Here is a 23,605-nt window from a genome sequence, read left to right as displayed (position 1 = left end):
AAAGAAATCAGTTATCAGAGATGAGTTATCAAACTATTATGTTTAGAAATGTGTTGAAAAAAAAATCTCACCTTTAAACAGGAAAGAAAAAACAACAAGAGGATAATGATTCTGGGGGCTAATAATTCTGACTGTAAGTGAATTAAATAATATTAACAGTCACAAGCACTTTAATACCAAGCTTCTCTGCGTGAGTATGCACTGGTGCGGTACATGGTCTATTCCTATTAGGGCTGTGATTTAATTAAGGAATAGTTCAAACAAATCAAGGGAGCTCTCGAGATCTACCTGATCTCGTATCCCTTTATATGCTCATTTACCAGGCAGAAGCCTTGGGCTCATCTATCTCCGAGCTCAGGGTTCTTTCCCAGGACAGCATGCCAAACCTCATGATGTCATTAAGCATGATCTAAGTTTGAACTTTTGAATTACATGTGGGTGCATTTTAGAAAATATAATGGCCTTTTAAAAATCACATTGAAGCAGAGGTAAAATACTTGGTTATAATATTCAATGTTACAATGTTATAACCAATGTTATTAACTGGTGCTATTTAGTTAAAAGTTAAATATGTATATAACAGTTATATGATAATAATAGTTATATTTAAAGTTAATGTTATTTAAATGTGCTGGTAACACTTTAGAATAACTATCTGTTATAACTAGTTAAGTCCATTAATAAAATGTTAGTTAATAAGTTATAAATGACTTGTTAAATAAAAGTTAATAATTTGTTAATTATTAGTAATTGTGCCTTATAGATAGCCAATAAATAACTTAGACGCTGTTAGTTAACAAGTTCTAAATGACTTGTTAAATGTATTTTAATGATTTATAACTATACAAAATAAATTAGTAAGAGATCATGAACAAGCTGTTAGTAAATTACTAAAGACTTAAGTATCAGTTAATAGTTTATGTATGTTATTGGGATGTTATTTTAAAGTTGCAACTATTCTTCATTTATTAAATGTTAGTAAATGACGAATAGTTGCAACGTTAGAATAACGTCCCAATAACATACAAAAGCTAATAGCTAACCCTTAAGTAATGTATTAACTCACTTTACAGATCAGTTGTTGATCGTTTATTTGCCATCTTACAACAGTGAAACTTTTGTAGAACTTTTTTAATAAAAGATTTTTTTTTACTTATTTTGTTTTCATGTTTAGCACAAAAAGTTTTATACTGCTGTTCTGCCATGTGATGACTCAGTATGTGTGTTTCTATACATTAAACACAATGTTTAACATTTTCATCTGTGGAGTTTCTTTGGTAAATTACAGAACACAGAAAAGCCTATGAGTGAAACAAGTTTAAGATACAAAAAGTTTATATTTTAAATATCATATCAAATTTCTGTAGCTTGAACTTGTTCCATTTGCTGTTCTACAAAGTTTCACTGATATTAGCAGATGGTTAAACTATAAGCAACTGATCTGTAAAGTGTGAGTTAATATATCAGTTAAGTGTTAGTTATTAGCTTATGTATGTTATTGGGACGTTATTCTAAAATTGTAACTATTCCTTATTTACCAACAGTTAATAAATGAAGAATAGTTGCAACTTTAGAATAACATCCCAGTAACATATAAACTATGGACTGATACTTAACAAGACTTTAGTATGTAGTTTAAGAACTGCTTATTTATGAACTATTACTAATTTATAATGCATATAGTTAAATTATTAAAATGTATATAACGTCATTTCCAACTTGTTAGCTAACAGCTTGTAAGTTATCTATTGGCTATCTATAAGTCATAGTTATAAATAATTAACAGACTATTAACTATTATTTAACAAGCAATTTAAAATTTATTAACTAACAGTTTATTAATTGTCTACTAACTAGCTATAACAGATATATACTTTAAAGTGTTACCAAGATAATTTGTTAAGTTTTGATAGTTTTTTAAAAAAGAAAACTTTAAAAAACTATGTTTATGTTTATACATGGTCTTGCCCCTAAAGTAGTCTGTGAGGTGATACATAAATTCAGTGGTGATGGGGCGAAGACTAGAGGAGCAGTAACAGGGAATTGTAGAATCCGCAGATGCAGAACCGCTGTGGGTCAGTCACCTTTTTCAGTAAAAGGTTCACATCTATGAAATGCCATGCCGGTTCATTTAAAGTTACAATCAGAACTCCCAGTTTTTTTACTGTAAAGCTGAAAGGACGGTTGAAATCTTTACAGCAATGTGAACATTAAGTATTATTCTTTCAGGTTGGTCCCGTTTACATTTCTCTATGCAGATTGACTTGCATTTTATGTTTGTGTCTCTGTATATATTGTACATGTTTGGTGTATAGTGTTTTATTCTTGACTGTTTTTTTTTATGTAAAGCCTAACCAGGGACGAGGGCTGCAAATTAGCTTTACGCTAAATGCCCTATGTATGCAAGATCGGTTATCTTTGTATAACAATGTCAAGTGCAATGTCCCTGTAAAATAAACAAGCAAATAAAAAAATGTAAAATTAAATCTGCATCTCATAGCAAGCTGCTGCACAGATCAATCTACCTCTGTCTATTCTATCTAGTTACCTATCGATCTACATATACATTTTTTATTCCTTTTTTATTAAACTGAAAGTCATATTTTACAAATTATATAGCTCCTGAAGAACTGTAGGCTTCTCACGCTCTGAGGAGTGTCATTCATGTCTTCTCAGGTGAACTCGGTCAGAAGACAATCGCCTGTGATATCATGTCATTTTGTGTTTTTGAATATCAGGATGATGTAGGCCTATAGTAATATTATAATAACATTTATACAATATAGTTATAATGATATTTATACATTACAAATTTGCAACAATTTCCAAAAAATTTTTTTTTACATTGTCATTATGGGGTATTGTGTGTAGAATTGAGGAAATAAATGAATTTTCTCCATTTTGGAATAAGGCTGTAACAAAGAAATGTGGAAAAAGTGAAGTGCTATGAATACTTTCCGGATGTACTGTACATACTGTCACTTTTTTTCAATACAACAAGAACAGGCGAGCCTAAAGCCTGCGCATCCTGTCTTCCTTTTAAACAGATTGCACAAAGGAATTAAGTTGTGGCTTAATATCACACCAGACAAAACACAAAAAACTCCCTTTTACTTTGGAAAAACCTGTGTCATACTATACAGCCTATGATATTCAAACAGCCCATCGTTCCTTTATTTCTTTCACATGTTTCAACCTGAAGCTCGCATAAAGACGAATTTGAGAGACACCCTATAATTTGTTATGTCTGCAAATCCATCCTGTCATTATTTGATTTGTCATATATTGCACGTTCATCTTTGACTATGGAGTAATGCATTGTATTTAAAATATAGAGATGCCTCACAAAATGATTCACTGCGGTTATTCTATTCACCTAATTCTCATGAAGTATGAGACAACTCATTCTTCTAAGCACATAAAAAGCAGCAGCAGCTCAGAAGCAGCAGATCATTCGTGAAATCCTTCAGCAATCATGCGTCTGTCCTCAGCATCTCATCAAATGATCATTTTGTCCGGTTTGCTTTTGCTCCTGTTTGTTTTTACATCAGGAGGTGAGTATTCTTTTACTGTTTTGAATAAATACTGTTCTGCTTAAAAAGTACTCAAGAGTAGCGTGTATTACACTGTGAAAAGCTGATGCGTTTACATGTACTTTGTGGGTGTGTGTGTAAACGTAACATTCTGTAGTGCATTCAGTTATTGTTTAAGGCCGTTTCGGTCATCATACAGTTAAACAACCAACCTGATTTGATCAAGTAGGTCATATTTCTGGATTAACATCTACCTTGATCCTGAAAAAACGTTTCAATCAGCCAATCAGAATTAAAGGATATGTTTATGGTTTATATTAGGTTTGCGTGTATGGTTAGGTTTACGCACAAAATAATAATATAAAAAAATCCAAATAACATTCCCCTCTGATTTTGGAAATAGTTTACAGTTATTGGGTAGGGAATAAGTATGGATTACATTTTCAAACAAAAATTATGTTCCAGGATCAACATAGATGTTAAGGATCGCATCTTACTTGACAAAATTATGATGTGCTACAGTAAACATCCATCATCTTCCCATCAGTGCCATCAGTGGCAGTCTAAGCAGACTCTGGGTCATTGTGTGTAAAGATTTTGGACATTTTCTTGGACACTTTCAATACTTCCAAACAGTTGACTGCATTTATAAATCTCCCATGTCTTTAGGTAGTTCAGTATGTTGTGATTTACTTTGTATGTGTGATTTGATTGGACAGAAATCACAGAACTGAAAAAAAATAAAGTAGTGACTGAAGGTTAAAGGAAAGTAATAGAGTAAAAGTACTGATACTACACAATCAAAAGTACACATTTATAAAACTACTTAGTAAATTACAATTTCTGAGAAAAACGACTCAATTACAGTCATTTGAGTATTTGTAATTTGTTACTTTACACCATTGGTTCTCACATACTCAATTTTAACAGTTTTTATTCCAGAGTCAGACCGTATTCAGGATACGAGCAGTTCCAACAAGAATGGTAAGTACGATGATAATTATGATCACTATTAACACATCACTATATCAACTATATCAGTATTTCCTATAATATTATTTCTTCTGGTGAAAGTCTTATTTGCTATATTTCAGAAAAAATGAAAGCAGTTTTTTAATTTTTTAAACACCATTTAAGTTCAATATTATCAGCCTGATCTGGGTTTCCTAACAGTAAACTGACAATTTTCTAATACAAGCGAAAGGACAGAAAGCACTGGTCATGCGTTCAGCATGTCTATCAGTTGCGAGCAATGGCTGTACCAGGGCTCAATAAGACTGAAGAAATCACAAATAACGTCGGGACTCGAGAATGCTATATAGTTAGCCTGCTTACTCCAATTCAAATTACACCAGAGTTACCGACAGCTACCGTGTTTTATTTAGAAATGTATTCCTGTAATATAAAAAATCTGGGCGGATCCTGCTGCAGACCTCCAATATCTTGTAAATTCTTATGTACTGCCATCGTGGCAAGGTAATCAGTTACTACAAATGAGTTATTAAAATTATTTTTTAAAGAAATATGTTAAAAAAAACTTATTTTTGTCAAACAAAAATTGGGGGAAAAAATATGCAAGAAGGCTTATAATTCAGATGCAATAATATTCTACATCAGTCTTCTTAAAGTGATTCCAGTGCTATTGTTTTTTTAATAATTCTACATCATTCTTCCTAAAGTGATTCCAGTGCTATTGTTTTGTTAATGACAGACTTTTTCAAATCTAAATTAAACTAATTTTACAATATCTTTAATCTGCCTCGCTGTTAATGCAACTGAAGGTTTTCTGTCTCTTTTGCAGTTGATGCTAGACCCAGTCTTTGCTTCCAGGTGCTGACAACAGTAGAACCAAGGAATAATATTACAAGTTGTTACAACCTTTCAAAAAAAGGCAATTGTCTTCAGTGTGTGCTGTAAGTCTAAAATATATTTGCTTATGAATTCTCTGTCAATAATATGCTGTAAGTGCTCTAAATGCATTCAACTCTATATTTACAGGTTTGTTGATGCGGCGAACAGGATGATGTGTATGGATCCTAATGCTTCATGGCTTCCTGCAAGGCTAAATCGTCTAAAAGCGGTTAGAATTTACAGATTACATTTTTATGAGTAATAAGGAAAAGCTAAACTGATTGTAATACAAAAACCTCTCACATATGATTGCAAGTGAAATGCCAATACTTTAATGTTTTTTCTTCTTGTTTCATTCAACAGAAAGGCGTAACGTGTAAAGAGTGGTCTTAAGAAACACATGAAAACTGGATATCTGTGAACTTCACCATCCTCACCAAAAACCGCTTCGGTAACGCTTTGGAATAACTATCTGTTATAACTAGTTAATAGTCCATTATTAAAGTGTTAGTTAATGGATTATAAATGACTTGTTAAATAAAAGTTGTTAGTTTGTTAATTATTTATAACTGTACCTTATAGTTAGCCAATAGATAACTTACAAGCTGTTAGCTAACAAGTTATAAATGTAACTTGTAAACGTATTTTAATGATTTATAGCTATACCAAATAAATTAATAACAGATCATGAACAAGCTGTTAGTAAATTACTTAAAGACTTGTTAAGTATCAGTTAGTAATAAAGTATCAGTTAATAGTTTATCTATGGGACGTTATTGTAAAGTTGCAACTATTCTTTATCAACTGTTAATAAATGAGGAATAGTTGCAACTTTAGAATAACGTCCCAATAACATACACAAGCTTATAACTAACACTTAACTAATATATTAACTCACACTTTAAAGATCAGTTGTTTCTTAGTTTGTTTACCATCTACTAATACCAGTGAAACTTAGTAGAACATCAAATGGATGGAACAAGCTACAGTGGAAGTTCAAGCTACAGAAATTTGATGTGATGTTTAAAGTGTAAACTTTTTGTACCTTAACCTTGTTCCACTCATAGGCCTTTTAGTGTGCTGAATTTTACCACAGAAACTCCACAGATGAAAATGTTAAAGAGCCCATATTATACATGAAATAGGGTCATATCTTGGTTGTAAGGGTCTCCAACAACAGTTTAATATGCATGCAAGGTCAAAAAACACTTTCATGGTCTTATAATCTGCATTTATTTTTACCTAATTATTCCAGCGACTCCCATATGAATCGTCCAGTGATTCATTTGTTCCCAAACCCCTCCTTAGCGCGAAGCTAATCTGCGCTGATTGGACCAATGACAGTCTGTCGCGATTGGTCGACTGGCTTCAGTCAGAGAGTAAAATGCACAACAGCTAATCAGCAATATAAAAGTAATCACAGTTCATACACGCTCGATGGTGTAGGCGTGGAGTTTAGCTGCCAGTGGGTCAATGTAAATACAGACTATGGACTTGAAAATACAGACGACTGACTATTTTATTGAGCAAAAACTCCAAAAGCAGTTGAGGAGATCTCCTAGCTTCTCACTCTGCTCTTTTCACAGACACACACACACACACACACATATTGCACAAACACACACACGCACTTAACCCTGCTCCGAACGACAACGCGCACGCACACACACACACAAACTCACACACACACCTCCGGACGACAGCGCGCGCACACACAGGCACACACACAACTCCTCGTCCACGGAGCTCCGTTAACGCAGCACGCGTCGCGTTTTTAACGTGACTTTGCACGCGATAAGAGAATATAGCCAGTTAACCTGATACAGTACATGCGGTTACAAGTAACAAATCTCAACTAAATATATTTGCAAGCTAGAGTCAACGAGGCAACTTTAATCGCACGTACTTACACTTGAGAAATGGAGGAAGAAAAATCCTGACGTCCATCAATAAGTTACTCTTTACTGATCCTTCCTTAAACAAACGCTGATGAAGTATTCTTTGTAGCATGTAGCTTCCAGAAGTTTCCAGTAGTTTCCAACTGCTTGGTTATAATGCTGAGGTTTCATGTTTGGGTAGAGACTCAATATATCCATCTGCAGTGTGACTTCAATCGACCGGCATGTTTGTGTGTGTGTGTGTGTGTGTGTGTGTGTTTGTGTGCGTGTGTTTGTGGGTGTTTGTTTGTGTGTGTGTCTGGGTTTCTGCGTCAGAGGGCGGGGCCTCAGGTTTGAAATCTCCCGGGTTTGCGCGTGCACGTGAATAACTTGGTTTCGTTCGTACGTCATGGCGAAACACCTAATGAATCGGTATCAAGGCGACTCGTTTGAAGCACGATGAGTCGACTCTTTTATAGATGAATCAACCGTTTTAAACAATGTACACTAACAGATTTAAGCCTTAGCTGGATACTTCACTTCACTTAGAGCTGTGTTACACAATACATGGAGGGGAATTTTCAAAAACCCATAATATGGGCTCTTTAAACATTGTGTTTAATGTATAGAAATACACATACTGAGCCAATATATATATATATATATACAACAGAAAATAAACCCATGGGGTTTGGGCACTTTTTGTGCTAAATATAAAAACAAAAAAAGATAAAAATTATTTTATTAGAAAAGTTCTACAAAAGTTTCACTGGTGTTATTAGATGGTAAAGAAACGATGAACAACTGATCTGTAAAGTGTGAGGTAATATATTAGTAAAGTGTTAGTTAGAAGCTTATCTATGTTACTGGGACGTTATTCTAAAGTTGCAACTATTCCTCATTTACTAACTGTCAATAAATAAAGAACAGTTGCAACTTTAGAATAACATACCCATAACATACATAAACTATTAACTGGTACTTTAACTGGTAATTTATTAACAGCTTGTTCATGATCTATTATTAATTTATTTGGTATAGCTATAAATCATTAAAATACAGTTAACAAATCATTTATAACTTGTTAACTAACAGCTTGTATGTTATATATTGCTATCTATAAGGCACGGTTATAAATAATTAACAAACTAACAATTTTTACTTAAGTCATTTATAACCCATTAACACTATTAATGGACTATTCACTTTTTATAACGGATAGTTATTCCAAAGTGTTACAACCAATCTGAAAGAGCTTAGAATACTTACCAAAGTTGTCAACAGCTTTTTGTCCATCAATCTCAGGACCTTGGTGCAGAGTCTCAAGGCTTCTGTTTTCTGTTTCATTGATAAAAGCAACAATCAATAAACAACAAGCAAAATCACAGCAAAACAAGTGGTCTCTTTCATCCAAGGAAGTTCTTACATTTTCTGTTATTCTTTTTCAATCAATCATAGACAGCAGGTTAGTGTTGATGGAACACTATCTGAGCCAAAATGTCTAAGCACGAGAGCTCTGCGGGGCTGTGTTAGCTCACCGGTTTTGTTTACTTAGTATAAAGATGCATGCAAACATAACTTAATAATTACATTATTAAATTATCAGATGATACTGCCATCTTATGCTTATTGAATAAGAACAGAGATTTATCCGAATAAATTTCAGAGATTGGAAGATTTGCGAGTTGGTGTGATGGTAACATTCTAGCTTTGAATGTCAGTAAGGCAAAGGAGACAGTGTTTGACCCTAGAGGAGTTGGTGATCATTGGCCTGTGACCATGAATAATCAAACAATCACAGATTCACACAGATTCACAATCACAGGTCACCTCATATAAATAGCTTTAATAATTCACTGAAATTGAATATACATGCAAACAATCTCTGCAGTAAACTTCAGCAACAAGTTTATTTTTTTACAATGCCTGAGAATTCATGGAGTGGATCAAAAATGTATGATCATATTTTATCAAGCAGTTTTTGAGAGTTTTATAAGAAGTGGCATCACAGCCTGGTTTGGCAACTTGTCTGTGCAGCGGATAACTAAAGTAGTCTGTTTGATTCACACTGCTTGGAAAATTATTGGCGTATCAGAACAGATGTCACTGTAGCATATTCATAAACAGGACACATTAAGACATGCTAATCAAATCGTTTGTGACTTGTCACATGCTCTGCATAATGAGTACAAGTTGTTACCTCTGGGAAAAAGGTTTAGAGTACCTTACTGTAGATTAATTAGATATAAAAAAAATAGCATTAAGCTATTAAATAGTAGAAATCAGAGTATCTTCTGTCCATTCCAGATCCATTTTCAATTGATTTTCGTTTACAGCAGGAAAATGGATAAACGACTTTAAAATTCATTATGCACATGTAAGGGGTGCTGAAACACCCATTTTCCTCTGATTGGTCAACCAAATCTGAGCTTGTGACACCACCCTCAAAATGAGGAAGGAAGGAAGGATGGAAGGATGGATGGATGGTTAAAATAGGAAGAAATAAAATAAAAACAAATGGTACCTTTTGTTATAGGCCATGAGCCCAATGTGTACTTATTCTGGTCCTGCAAACAACTATTAAAAAAATAAAGCTAAACAATAAAAAAAATAATAAAAATAAAAAAAACACTAAATAAAAATTATTATTATTATTAGCTTATTATTATTATTTAGGCCTACAGTAGCTCTGAAACAATCATGCAAACCAGGTGCTGCTCAAAAATAGTTATATTTGCTCAGCATCAGGTGCACAGCAGCAGGAAGTTTTGCAGCAAACTAAGACCTTATTTTAATGACAAATGTGTAATAATACTGCTAATTTACATTTTTATTTAATTTATGCTTACGCAATGAATTTGTAAGAATTGAAATATTACAAATATTTTTGATGTCTTTGACAATTCAAAACATAAGCTGAAAACAGGGCCAATTGACTCCACAACCCAGCAGGGGGGAATGCGGGAAAAACCAGTTCCTGCTGCATTTGCATCTGAGTATGCTGAAACTCAGCTTCATCCCCCCCATCTCACGCATATGGTCATTTCAATGTTTGAATGTTCTAGATTAACCAAACTGACTTTAACTATCATGTTTGATATCATTTGAAATGTCTCAGTGCGATTGGTACACTGGTCTCATTCTCTCAGAAATAGACATAATCAAAACAATAAATATATAACTTCAGGCATCTTTTGAACCACTGTGAAGGGTGTGACTTTCCACAGGCAGCACCAAGTGTGAAAGCTCTTTTGTTATACACACACCCCCTTCCTTGAGGGAATTCTTGAATTATTTAAGGTAAGGTTTGAGAAAGGCTCAGGGCGATTCTGCCTACCCAAATCAGCCCATAACATAGAGCCTATGCTCCACGTTATGTAAAATTTACACGTTATGTAAAAGGTCAGGTATGCATCTTTTTATCTTGGATTTATCTTTGATAATTTGATGTTTTGTATTGATCATTTATGAATTGACTGATTGAATTGGCATAATACGTTTACCTGACTAATAATTGTAATGTTTGACCATATTTTGCTCACTCTGTAATTATTAATTCAAGTAGATTACGCTGTATCCTTGTTTCCGCACGTCTTGCGTCAGGTCAGTAGACGGACTAAAATCCAATTGAGATGGAGCATTGGGCACACTAATTGTGTTTTAGGGATCCGACTGACTCTTGATATTGTTTCATGTGTACTTAGGTGGAAAGGGCGATAACTTCCGTCTAGGTCAACAAGGTGTTGCACGACTAACCTAGATTGGGTACCCGACCTTTGTTTGAAAGTAATATTTTTCTAAATTAAGTTCATATGGGAAACCATGGGCTTGGTGAAAACCAAAGTTACTATAGAGTCCAGTAGTCGGGTACATTTATATTAATGCCCTAACCTCTAATTGGAAATGATGATTGTCTTAACTCAAAGGTGTACACCTAAGCAGGACTAATTAAAGTATTTTAGAACGAGCGCGCTGGTAGCGGCCATCTAAAGTATTAGTCAATTACCTCTGTTTAATATTCAAGACTGACCGGAGTGTGACCGTGAGGGACGCCTTCAGCCGAGGCGATTTCTCTGAGCAACATGAGCACCCGAATGAACGAATGTAATAGTTACTAGTGAAGACAAAAGGTTCAAACATTTATCTAAATTACATATCGATATAATCTTCTTAATGTTTTATGATTGGAGTCAGATAAAACGAGGATAAATATATTAATATTCTAAACCACCTCATACTAAAATTGGAGTCAGATATGAGCTAAGTTAATATAAATCAACATTGTGCACTGGAAAGACCGAACAGGCATTAAACCTTCATCCACCAGTGGACACCGGCATTGGGCTAACTGGGTGGACCTTACAAATTTAAGCCTGCTAACTGATCAAATGACAGAATATGTAAACTTAGTTTATATGTGTGTGTGTGTACATAAGACACCAATACTCCGATTTTAATATGACTAAGATTATACTCTTATTAAAATTCTACCGTGTAGCCTAAGCATTTTATTTACCTTGATTTTTATTTTTTGGTGATTTTATTACCTTAAAGGAACACCGAGTCACAAATGCGGAGGATTTTCTTTCTGTTCGCCATGTGGTATCAACTTACAACAGAAGTCGAAAGTTAAAAATGAAACACCCGAAATTGCATGAAACTCTGGATAACCTGTGATGCGACTAATTGTTTTATACTGAAACTTGTCTCTCAAAAAGTGCTTTCTTGGTCTTATACACATTTCTTGCATGTTAAACACACGCCCACCACAAAAGGAAGTAAAAAAAAACCTGCAACTGCGTTAATTGAGTTAATTTTTTTAAAATTATTTAAAATTAATCGCATGAGTTAACGCACTAATTTTGACAGCGCTAATATACATATATATATATCCATATATATATATATATATATATATATATATATATATATATATATATATATATATATATATATATATATATATATATATATATATATATATATATAATTAAAAAATAATAATTAAAAGCCTGAGTGCTGATTTGCAGAGAACTTATTTTTTTGAGGGTGACATCACAAGCTCAGATTTGGTTGACCAATTAGAGGAAAATGGGTGTTTCAGAACTACATGTGTATAATGAATTTTAAAGTCGTTTATCTGTTTTCCGACCCTAAACCAAAAAATGTTTTTGTTAGTTTTTTTTTGTGAGCAAAAAAAAAAAAAAGAAAGAAAAGAAAAAAAAAATGGGCGTTTTCTTAGTTTTCCTTTTTTTGTTTGGAAAACGGATATGGAATATACGGAAGATACCCACCTCCATATATACACAAGAATCAGGGTATGTAACGTTTTGGGGTGGGGGTATAGATTAATTTATTTATAAACTCATCTGTTTTTTTTATGCTTGTATTTACTATGTAGTTGATGACTGCAACTGAGCGCAAGAGTCCAAGACAAATTTCCCTAACTGGGTCAATAAAGTTTCACCTTACAGTGGAGATAAACTGATGTGTGAACCATTTTTTTTTTAAAAACTAAATATTTTTTTTAGGTAAGTACTGAATCATATGTTTATAAAATTAAACTTTTATTGGCACCTCCTCTAGTTGAACACTGCTGCAACTAAATCTGGATTCAACTTAAAAACAGGAAATGAATGTTTTCTGATACTGAGAAATAAACAGATGCACATTATATTGGGAGTTTGAGGACACAATTGAATTTAGGTGTTCCAATTACTTCCTCGTCCACAGATATTTAAAATTAAAAGAATAGTTCACCCCAAAATGAAAATTCTATTTAGGTTCTTTCTTCTGCTGAACACAAAAGATTATGTTTTTAAGAAAACTGCAAAACTGTAACCATTGACTTGAATGGTTTTTTGTATTGCCAACTTATTTTGTAATTTTTATTCAATAGAATCTCATAGAGAAATCCATAAAGTTTGGAACCCTTTGAGGATAAGAAAATAGTAAGTACATTTTGATTTTGGGGTGAACTATCCCTTTAGGGCCCTAGGTAGACAGACTGTCTCTACGAACATTTGTTAAAGGGTCACGAAACATCAAAACACATGAGATGTCGACAAGCATGTACATGTCACATGTTGCTAAAAACATTATTAGGACACATATATTTCACTAATAAGTGAAAATTGGTTGTTTTTGCAATGTTTTGAGCAAGTTCATTCTTCTGATTTAAAAATACATTTTTGAAGCTGGCTCACAGCAATGAGATCATTGTGTAGATTCCAGTGTGGAGAATGGATGTCTGTACCGGCCTTTACAAAGTGACGTCATTGATTTTTGAGTATGAATTCAAGAGAAAAACTTGGTTCGAACCAATCAGCGCACTCTATTGTGAATGGGATGCAACTTCATTAATATGCATGATAGCTTCAAAGACGAAGAAGAAGAAGACATGGGTCGGAACTCGGCAGTGTTAAGTTTATAAATGTGTTGCAATGAAGGTTTTGTTTCCATTTCCTCGTGACAAGGGCACAGGTCTTACGTTTGTAAGGAACTATGTGATTGTAACGAACATTTTTTATCCGAGAGCTTTTCGAATCTGGAAATTTGCCTCTCGTCTTCTTTAAAATAAAAAGACACGGTTCCAATTTAAGTTGATTGTCCTGTCTCTACGCATTTGCAATCAATGTTCGTTATTTATGTTTCTCCAGATGGCAAAGTTAGTATCGTCAGCAGTACTTTCAGTTTTTTAAAAGACATTACTGACTGAATGACTGAAGTTAATAAGAAGTTTACAGTAATATTACTGCAATATTATGGACTGAAAATGCTTTGTTCAATGTCTTTTTAAACGGTTGTACAACAGTTCATGGCCCTTTAAAGAATGGGTCACTCTCAGGGGCTCAATGAATTCTTTATGTAACATAATAGGTTGCACCCTATGCTCTAAGTCCATTTGTGAAATTTCCTCACTACTAAATATTCCATGGTCAGCTGTTTTGTTATTACAACTTGAAAATTTACTGTTATTACAAGTTGAAAGCAATTGGGAACAACAGTAACTTAGCCACAAAGTCTTAAGCCATGTAAAATGCATGCAGAGGCACACAGTGTACATGAGTACAATAATGTAAAACCAATTATGTTCTTAAGGCCATCTGTATTGTGAACGCAGTCATGGCTGTTCACAACACAGCATGGCTTGTCAGGTAAACAGACATGTATTTACCTTCAACAGATTGGCCATCAGTCACAGGGCCGAGGAGTTCATATGATACTGCTGGATTACCTGTCATGCATTAAATATTGTTACATTAATTTTACGTTGAGAAAGTACAAAATAGTGAATGCTCTCTAATTAGGCCAGGGGTGTCAAACTCAGTTCCTGGAGGGCTGCAAGCTTGTTGAACCCTGACCTGCGAAATCCCCTCACTTGCCTGCGTGAGACCAATCAAGGATCAAAATCTAACCTCACCGGGCCGAAACTTAAAATCTGGACCAATTGTTCACTTTAAGTGCCTAATCATCTTGTTTAACCCTGCCCCTTTTTGCAGCACCGTAAGACAGAATTTCGCAAGCTCAAACTTTAGTGTGACTGCGGCATTACCTGTAGGATTCAAACAAGCTAGAAGGACTCAATCAGTTTGATCAGGTGTGTTTAATTAGGGTTGGAACTAAACTGTGCAGAGCCTCAGCCTCTCCAGTAACTCAGTTTGACTGTTTCATTAGCCTAACTGTATGATGTTAGCCACAATTCACATACAGAAGAATTGTAATTTAAACGAAAACCTAAATAAATTAAAAGAAAAGATATGAAAAAGAAACTGTCATACCATATTTAGTTGATTTGGCATTGCCTCCAAGATTGACCGTTTCTGGTGTGTACAAGGATTCAGGAGACCCTGAAAGGTGTGGAGAGTATGAGAATAAGTATTAGTACAATAATATTATAATATCATTGTCATATGATCCTCTATAAAAAGCATTTGTTGTCACCGTATTTTCCAGAAATTGCATCAGGCCCGTGACCAAGGGACTGATCACCATATTGAGGACCCTTTTGTCCTGAAAAAAAATGACAGTAAAAGACATTCACTTTAAATCAAAACAGTTATTAATTCATTCATGCTTTCATTCTTTAATTTTCATCTGCTTTTCCAGGGCTGCGTCGTAGGGGCAGCAGTCTCAGGAGAGAACCCCAGACTACCCTCGTCCCAGACACTTCCTCCAGCTCCTCCGGGGGAATCCCGAGGCGTTCCCAGGCCAGTCTAGAGACGTACTCTAGTCACTCCAGAGTGTCCTGGGTCTTCCCCAAGGCCTCCTCCCAGGGGAACATGCCTGAAACACCTCCCTAGGTGGGCATCCAGAAGACATTTGAAACAGATGCCCAAGCCACCTCAGCTGGCTTCTCTCAATGTGGAGGAGCAGCGGCTCTACTCCAAGTTCCTCCCGTGTGACAGAGCTCCTTATCCTATCTATAAGCGAAGGAAAGTCATTTCGGCCAAGTATCCAAGATTTTGTCTTTTCAGTCATGAGCCAAAGCTCATGATCATAGGTGAAAGTAGGAACGTAAATACACAGGTAAATCGAGAGCTTTACCTTTCGGCTCAGCTTCTTCTTTACCACAACAGACCGGTACATTGACCGCATTACAGATGCCGCTGCACTGATCCACCTGTAAATCTCATGTTCTATCCTTCCCTCACTTGTGAAAAAACCCCAAGGTACTTGAACTCCTCCACTTGGAGTAAGGACTTTTCTCCAACCTGGAGATGGCAAACCACCTTTTTCAGTGGAGCACCATGGCCTCAGACTTGGAGGTACTGATTCTCCGAGCTGCATCACACTCAGCAGCAAATTGCCCAAGTGCATGCTGAAGGTCCATGTTTAATGAAGCCAATCAAAAAACATCGTCTTTTTAAAAGTTAAAAGAAAAAAAAAAGAAAAAAACATTCACCATATTTGCCAGTGGATTTGCCACTGCCATATCCAAGTGGCTGGCCATTGTAGGGAAACCCTCCAAAATCTGAAAATACAGAAGCTCATAATTAAATAAATAAATAAAAAATCTTCAAAAACAAAATACACTCTTTGATCAAAGATATATCTTAACTATATTTACCAGGTGATCTGGCAACTGATTCTGGAAGAGCCTGAGAGTTGTATGGTAAACTACCATATCCTGTTTTGACATAAGAAAATAAAATCATTAGGTTAAACAAACAACATGGACATGATAACATGGCCCTCCACCAGTCTGGGCTTAATGGCAACGTGGCTTGCCACAAGAAAAACTGCATGGCGTTCACTAAAAAAAACCTGAAGGACCCCAAGATGGTGAGAAAATAGATTCTCTGGAACCAAGATAGAACTCTTTGGCCTAATTTTTAAAATAGTATGGGTGGAGAAAACCAGGCACTGCTCATCACCTGTCTTAACAGTGAAGCAGGTGGTGGCAGCATCATGCTGTGAGGGTGTTTTCAGCTGCAGGGACTGGACGATTAGTTGCAATTGAGGGAAAGATGACTGAGGCCAAGTAGAGATATCCTGGACAAAAATCTTCTCTAAAGTGCTCAGGACCTCAGACTGGGTTAAAGGTTTACCTTCTGACAATAACCCTAAGCACACAGCTAAAATAACAAAAGAGGGGCTTCACAAAAACTCTTTGATTTTTCTTGAATGGCCCAGCTAGAACCCTGAACTAAATCCAATTGAGCATATCTGGAGAGACCTAAAAATGGCTGTCCACCAACGTTTATCACCCAATCTAACAAAATGGAGAGGATCTGCATGGAGGAATGGCAGAGGATCCCTAAATCCAGATGTGAAAAACTTGTTGCATTTACATCAAAAGACTCATGACTGCATTAGATCAAAATTGTGTTCAACAAATTACTGAGCAAAGGGTCTGAATGCTTAGGACCAAGTAAAATCAGTTTCTCTTTGTTGATAAATCTGCAAAAATGTCAACAATTCTGTGTTTAAAACAAAAGAACTTAAAGGATTTTAACAAATAGCAACAATATAACACAGACAGAAAAATGTAAGGGGGTCTGGATATTTTCCCGACCCACTGTACAAAGTGTACATGACAGCAAAACAAATTATTTCATAACAATCTGCTAACTTAATTCACCATAAGCAATGCTATACACTGCCTGATGTTCTATGAAGGCACTCAAACAATTATTAAAAAGCGCAAAGGAACATTAAAACATCTAATCATCACCGTATTTTCCTGGTGCTTTAGGATTGTAGGGTTTAGCTCCATATCGCTGACCATCATTACCTATGAAAAATAACACACCACTAATCCAGTCAGAACTACTGTCAGGCACAATGCTTACATTACATAGTGCAATATTGTAAGAAACTGATAACATACCATATTGTCCGTAGGGGTTTGACTGATATCCACTGGGGGAACCACCAAAGGGAAGTCCACCAATTCCTGACAAAATTAGAAAAATAAAAAAAGTTATTGTTGACAAACAATTGTTAACAACATAATTAGTTTTAAAATTTTTAAATTTTCCTCCTAAGACTAACCATATTTTGTTTGAGATTTTCCCTTTGTTCCCAATCGTGCTGGTGGTCCACCTTGTAGTCCAGCCATCAAAGTAACAGAAAAGACATTTAGTTGTCTCAAAGAAAACCTGGTCACAGTTTATTTTGATGGTCCATTTGTTGAATTTAAGTTACATTGCATGTACTTGCCAACTAATTATCATTAGATTTTAAATAGACTGTTAAATTGGGGTTAGGGTTAGTGTAAGTTGACATGTACTTGGAAAAGTCTCTAATATTCAGTTAAATGTCTGTTGATAGAGCAGTATCAACAGATATAAAGCAGATTGTCTACTAATACTGAAATGGACCATCAAAATAAAGTGTTATCGAAAAACTTACAGCACACAAAAAAACTACACACACTATTTAAAGCAGTTCACAACATATACAGTCTGAGGCACAAGCAGAAAAAACAAGGACAAATATTTTGTAAACCTTTATATAATAAAAATAAATAAATAAATATTATTTATTTATTTATATAAAGTGTTATTCTTATTTTTGTAGGTAACATATTGCAAAATAAGGCCCTGGAATTATATCCGTAGCACTTCAGCCAATATATATGTACATCAGATTAAATATTTAATAAATGCATACATAATTGATCTCTTTGTTAGATTATTTGAAAAATCTGAGGTGGAATATTTCTACCGTGGTTTTTTAATTGGTTTCCATAGCCTCCATATCCTGTAGAGACAGCAAAATAAGGACTAAAAATGTTTAATACATTTTAAACATATGTACTTTAAATAATCAATGTGTTCTGTAATGATTTACCTGCTTTGTGGCCATTGTTCATGCCCTGAGTTGGATAACCACCAATTCCTGCTCCAAAACCTAGTGACAGAATTATAAACATACAAAATATTCATTTTTACAACAATTAAAAATATATAATGTATTATCTGTATTGTTTATAGGTTAATAACATTTTTGTATTTAAAGTTAAAATGTGGTTTATTGGGTAAAAACATAAACTATACCTAAGAAAAGTCTTGTGGCCTATCAAGTTTTAGGAACAACAAATAATAACTTGACTTCTAGTTGATCATTTGGTATCAGAAGTGGGTTATATGAAGAGCAAAGGCCTCTAGATTACGCTTATTTAATCAAAATATGATCATGCCTTGATTTTTTTATTATTTTATTAGGACAGTAATGTCTGAATTTGCTTAGACAAAAGTCTTGTCACTTAACAGAAATAATGAACAGTATAGAACATAAATTCATGCTGCAGTGGAAAAAGAATTAATATTGTGTATGACACCTATGAGCTTTGAGGACTGCATCCATACATCTCTGCAATGACTCAAATAACTTATAAATAAAGTGGAATAAAAATGGCAAAGAAAGTGTTCTTGCAGGACTCCTAGAATTAATCAATATTCTTTGGATTCATCTTTAATGCCTCGTCCTTCTTACCCCAGACATGTTCAATAATGTTCATGTCTAGAAATTAGGCTGGCCAATCCTGGAGTACCTTGACCTTCTTTGCTTTCAGGAACATTGATGTCTAGGCTGAAGTATGAGGAGGAGTGATATCCTACTAAAGAAATTGACCTCTCTTGTGGTTTGTAATGTGATGGAAAGCACAGATGTCTTAATACTTTAGGCTGTTGATGTTGCCATCCACTCTGCAGATTTCTCGCACACTAAACGTAACCCAAACCATGGTTTTTCCTTCCTCATCTTGAATAATTTCTTTGAGAACCTTGGGTCCATGCGGGTTCCAATATGTCTCCTGCAGTATTTGTGATGATTGGGATGTAGTTCAACAGATGACTCAAAAATCTACCTTCTGCCACTTTTCCAAATGATCAACCAGAAGTCAAGTTATTATTTGTTGTTCTTACAACTGGGATCGACGACAAGACTTATGTCAGGCAGTCTACAATATTTAAATACATTTTATTGTACCTGGTTGTGATAACCCTTCTCCTTTTCCATTGGGATACCCAAACCCTGCAAACAACATTATTATTTTTAGACTGCTGATTTTGGCTTAGTCTTTATAAATGTTCTGAAGTCAAAACTAATATATGTGGACTTAACAAAAATGATCACAATGTATTTTAAGCCTTAAGCTGTTTAATATGCATTTTATAAACGAGAGCTCACCGGGATTTGTAAGTTTGACCCATTGTCCATTAGGTCGTCCTTCAGGTCCACAGTCTAAGAAAATATTAACAAGAGAGTTACAAGAGAGCAGATAAATGGATGAACTGCTAATTACTCTGGGATGTATTTTAATGTAACTAATTGGAGTACTATTTATGATTTACCAGGCTTTGACGGCACAGCACCCTGCACCTGACCATTAGGTTGTTCTAGACCAGTGAGTTCTGTGGAACACAAAAAGATATCAGTTAAAAGAAGCCGAGTTTAATTCAAGTTGACAGCAAAAGATAAGTAAATCCAGATATTAGCCACCTCTTCCAAATTTTGAAATTATAGTTGTGAAACAAAAGGCCAGGTTTCTAGAATAATTTGAGTGGGCATTAACAGACACATACAAGCAGTCATTACTGATGGTTCACTTTTCCTTTTTGTTTTTAATGATTGTGCACAAAGTGAAAGTTAAACGCTGTAACAACTTCAGGTTGCTATACAGTTAGAGGAGATCATGTAACATTTTAATCTGAAACTTTAGAGATTTACCAGGATTTGTTGTGGTTGGATTCTTCAACTGAGGCAAAGCAGGGTTTGACTGTATCTCTGCTTGCTGCAAAACTGGAGTTGATTGAGCCGTCTGAGAAGAAATGCTGCCTTGTTGTGTAACTGGTTGTGCGGTCACTTGACTTTTCTGTTCCAATGAAAGGACTTGCTCCTGCTCTAGTGGAGTTGTCTGTGATGTTTGAGGAATGAACGCAGATTCTGGTGCAGGCACTGACTGAGGAATTACTGGAATCTCTGGCTTTTCAATTGGAATTGTAGATGTTGGTGGTTTATACATTTTACTAGGTTTGTAAGAGCTAGGGCCCTGCATAAATGGGTTTGAAGCAAACTGAGGTACCATAGAGTTTTGGGTTTTACTCTGTGGTAATGATGCTTGAAGAATTTGTCCCTTTGTTTGTTGCAGAACTGGAAGGCCTTTAGTTCCCTGATCTGGAAGTAATCCTGTAACTGGTTCCTGTTGAGCTACTGGTAGAACACCCTTTGTGTTGGACAGTGGTGCTTGACTTGGTGCTTCAGCACTTAAAATTTCCCCCTTTGGGCCTTTTCCAATTGAAGCACCCTTATTTCCAGTTATTACAGGCATATACCCTAGAAAACAAACCCATTTTATTACAAAACTGAGAAGTCAACATGACAAACGTAAATGCAGGGAAATACATGCATTTCTCAAAGACAGATTACAAAATGTCACTAATCATGTCATTTGGAGGAAGTAAATGCACTTATAATTTTACCTGAATTTGCTGCTTTAGGTCCTTTTGACATATATCCAGGAACACCGTAACCTGTAGGTCACAAGAAAGATACATAAAATGAAACAATTTTATTATTATATTATTCTGAATGGGATTAGAATCTGCATAAATAAGAAATTAAAATAATATGCAGTCAACACAGTGGCTTCCCAATAAGCACTTTATCTATTTAAGACTATGTAGAGACAATTAAAAATAGATATCTTGGCTAAAACTAGACTAAATTTGGAAAGTCAGTAAAAATCTAATAGATGTCTAAGGATAGCCTAAAATCAGCCTGTCATCCCCAAGTCAAATAGACTAGAATGAATTAACTACACATGCTAAGTCTTTCTAATATGTGTATTTAATTTTAATATGCGTTTAAGTTCTATTAAATTTTTACAAACAGCCCAACCTTAGCCTTGTTTTAACCAAGATGCTTATGTAGTTTGGCAAAAATCTGTAAAAATATCTGTACATTTAACACGTTTACTTAACCTAAATCTAAATTTTCTTCATTAAGCTAAAAAGATTTGTTTTGTGAGCAAAACTTTGCAAGTTCACCCAAAAAAGCTTCTGTTCTTGTTTGTTGTTTTGCCTCCTTTCCTGTTTCTAATTCTATGTAATGTTTTGTTAACATTTGTCTTTGTTTTTTTTATTATTTATGTTTTTCAACTGAACTGAACTAACTAACTATGTTTGTTATGATAAAATATTATTTCTTAGTACCAATTTATACTAATAAAAGTATGCATTTATACTTTTGTTCACTCAACTTCAGACATTTTAGGTCAGTGCAACTGATGTTTCCAAAAGTTGAGTTCAAGAAAAAAAGTGAAAGGAAATAAAGATTTTTTTTTTTTTTGTTCACTCAACTTTAGGCATGCCAGTTCTGCAGACAAAATATGTTCAATTGGCACAACTTGACCCTCTACTGCACGCATTACAATAGATCTATAAAAAATTATTCAAGTGACTTGAAGTGCTGTAAAAAAATAAAAATCAAATAATAATAGGAAACTATTTTTTTTAAGGTACTTTATGATGTATTGCCATATGGCAACAATGTTCAACAGTAGAATTTAGAACTTTCCTTATAATTAATAATTTTGTTGTTTAAAATGATTTAATTGGTATTGCAGTATTATAAGCTTAAAATCAGAACTTACAAATGACACCTAAAACTTACTTTCCAACCACTCATATTCAACCAGCTTTCATTCATAAATTCTATTCTTTTTGCTGAATATTATTAAAAACAAACCTAATGTTGTATTATCATGTATACAATATAAATATATAATATATAAATATTTTCTCCAATAAATAATATAACAAACAAACAACAAGTCTAATATATCCAGATGCATCAGAATAATGTAGCTACTCGCCAACAATGCTTATATATTATACTATATACTTTACTACACCTGTCTTATCTACCATAGAGCTAACTACTTGAACTGTTTCCATCACTGCCTTTATCAAATGTCCAATCTACATAATTCTCATGGCCACTAAAATATATATATTTTATATATATATATATATATATATATATATATATATATATATATATATATATATATATATATATATATATATATATATATATATATATATATAAAGCAGTTAGATGAATTTAAATGTGGCTTCTAAAACCATAATTTAAAAAAGAAACTATGTTTCATTATAGCAAAAATCCCATACTGTGTACCATTATAAGGTCTGCCTCCTTGCCCATTTAAGGGACCCTTGAATCCACCATTGGGATACCCAATGTATTGAGATGAGCCTGATTTGAGAAAAATACTTTAGATCAGTAAAATACCAATTCTTTTTTAAATTTATTATTTATATACATTGTATTAATTAAAATGCAGCACTGGCTTCATCCAATAAATTACCAGTATTAGGTTGATTTATGGCACCTCCATTAGGATATCCTCCAAATCCTAAATACAAACAGTCTCAAATTCAAAGGTCCTTCACAATAAAGAACTTTAGTGTTTTAACCTTAATAAACAATTGCAAATGTGGCTTACTCCAGAGCCAGAAAATACATATAAGTAATATTTACATAATATTTACCATTTTGAGGCTTGGCTCCTTGTCCGTACGTGGTTCTAGCTTTGGCTCCATATCCTTGGAACCAAATAAAGTATAGAATAAAAATTAAATGATTTGTAAAAGAAGTGATACACACATATTACACATCACACATACTGAAAGTTTACCTGGTTTAGGTCCATTGGTTCCACCATTGGGATACCCCATATATTGAGAAGAGCCTAATTAGAAAAAAAAGTCAATGTAATATTTAGAACTCACTATTATCTACACTTTAAAGCTGATGACATCTAAAACATTAGTTCTATAAGGTTATTTAGCTGGACTAAAATTATGATAT

General features: G+C 34.3%; 2 protein-coding genes across 2 annotated transcripts in view; one reads left to right on the top strand and one right to left on the bottom strand.

Moving 5' to 3' along the window:
* cmn (calymmin) overlaps positions 1-23,605 on the bottom strand; it is a gene marked incomplete in the record, with an annotated part of 48,248 nt that overhangs the window by 6,586 nt on the left and 18,057 nt on the right. The window contains 18 exon segments of the mRNA NM_131014.1: positions 8,531-8,599; positions 14,439-14,498; positions 15,043-15,111; positions 15,206-15,274; positions 16,167-16,235; positions 16,332-16,391; positions 17,439-17,498; positions 17,595-17,660; positions 17,759-17,821; positions 18,434-18,469; positions 18,560-18,619; positions 19,700-19,744; positions 19,901-19,954; positions 20,065-20,124; positions 20,441-21,046; positions 21,193-21,243; positions 23,287-23,340; positions 23,433-23,486. Coding sequence (NP_571089.1) covers positions 8,531-8,599; positions 14,439-14,498; positions 15,043-15,111; positions 15,206-15,274; positions 16,167-16,235; positions 16,332-16,391; positions 17,439-17,498; positions 17,595-17,660; positions 17,759-17,821; positions 18,434-18,469; positions 18,560-18,619; positions 19,700-19,744; positions 19,901-19,954; positions 20,065-20,124; positions 20,441-21,046; positions 21,193-21,243; positions 23,287-23,340; positions 23,433-23,486 — 1,605 coding nt within the window.
* Positions 3,476-7,989, top strand: cxl34c (CX chemokine ligand 34c). Its single transcript, NM_001423235.1, is given in 6 exon segments — positions 3,476-3,554; positions 4,464-4,517; positions 5,335-5,446; positions 5,532-5,613; positions 5,748-6,500; positions 7,867-7,989. Coding segments are annotated over 5 exon segments (357 nt in total). The 3' UTR covers positions 5,778-6,500; positions 7,867-7,989.

The sequence above is a fragment of the Danio rerio genome, chromosome 12, assembly GCF_052040795.2.
Source record: "Danio rerio strain M-AB ecotype USA chromosome 12, GRCz13ab, whole genome shotgun sequence".
Lineage (NCBI taxonomy): Eukaryota > Metazoa > Chordata > Actinopteri > Cypriniformes > Danionidae > Danio > Danio rerio.
The sequence above is the reverse complement of the archived record's forward strand: the minus strand, read 5'-3'. Positions and strand labels throughout refer to the sequence as shown.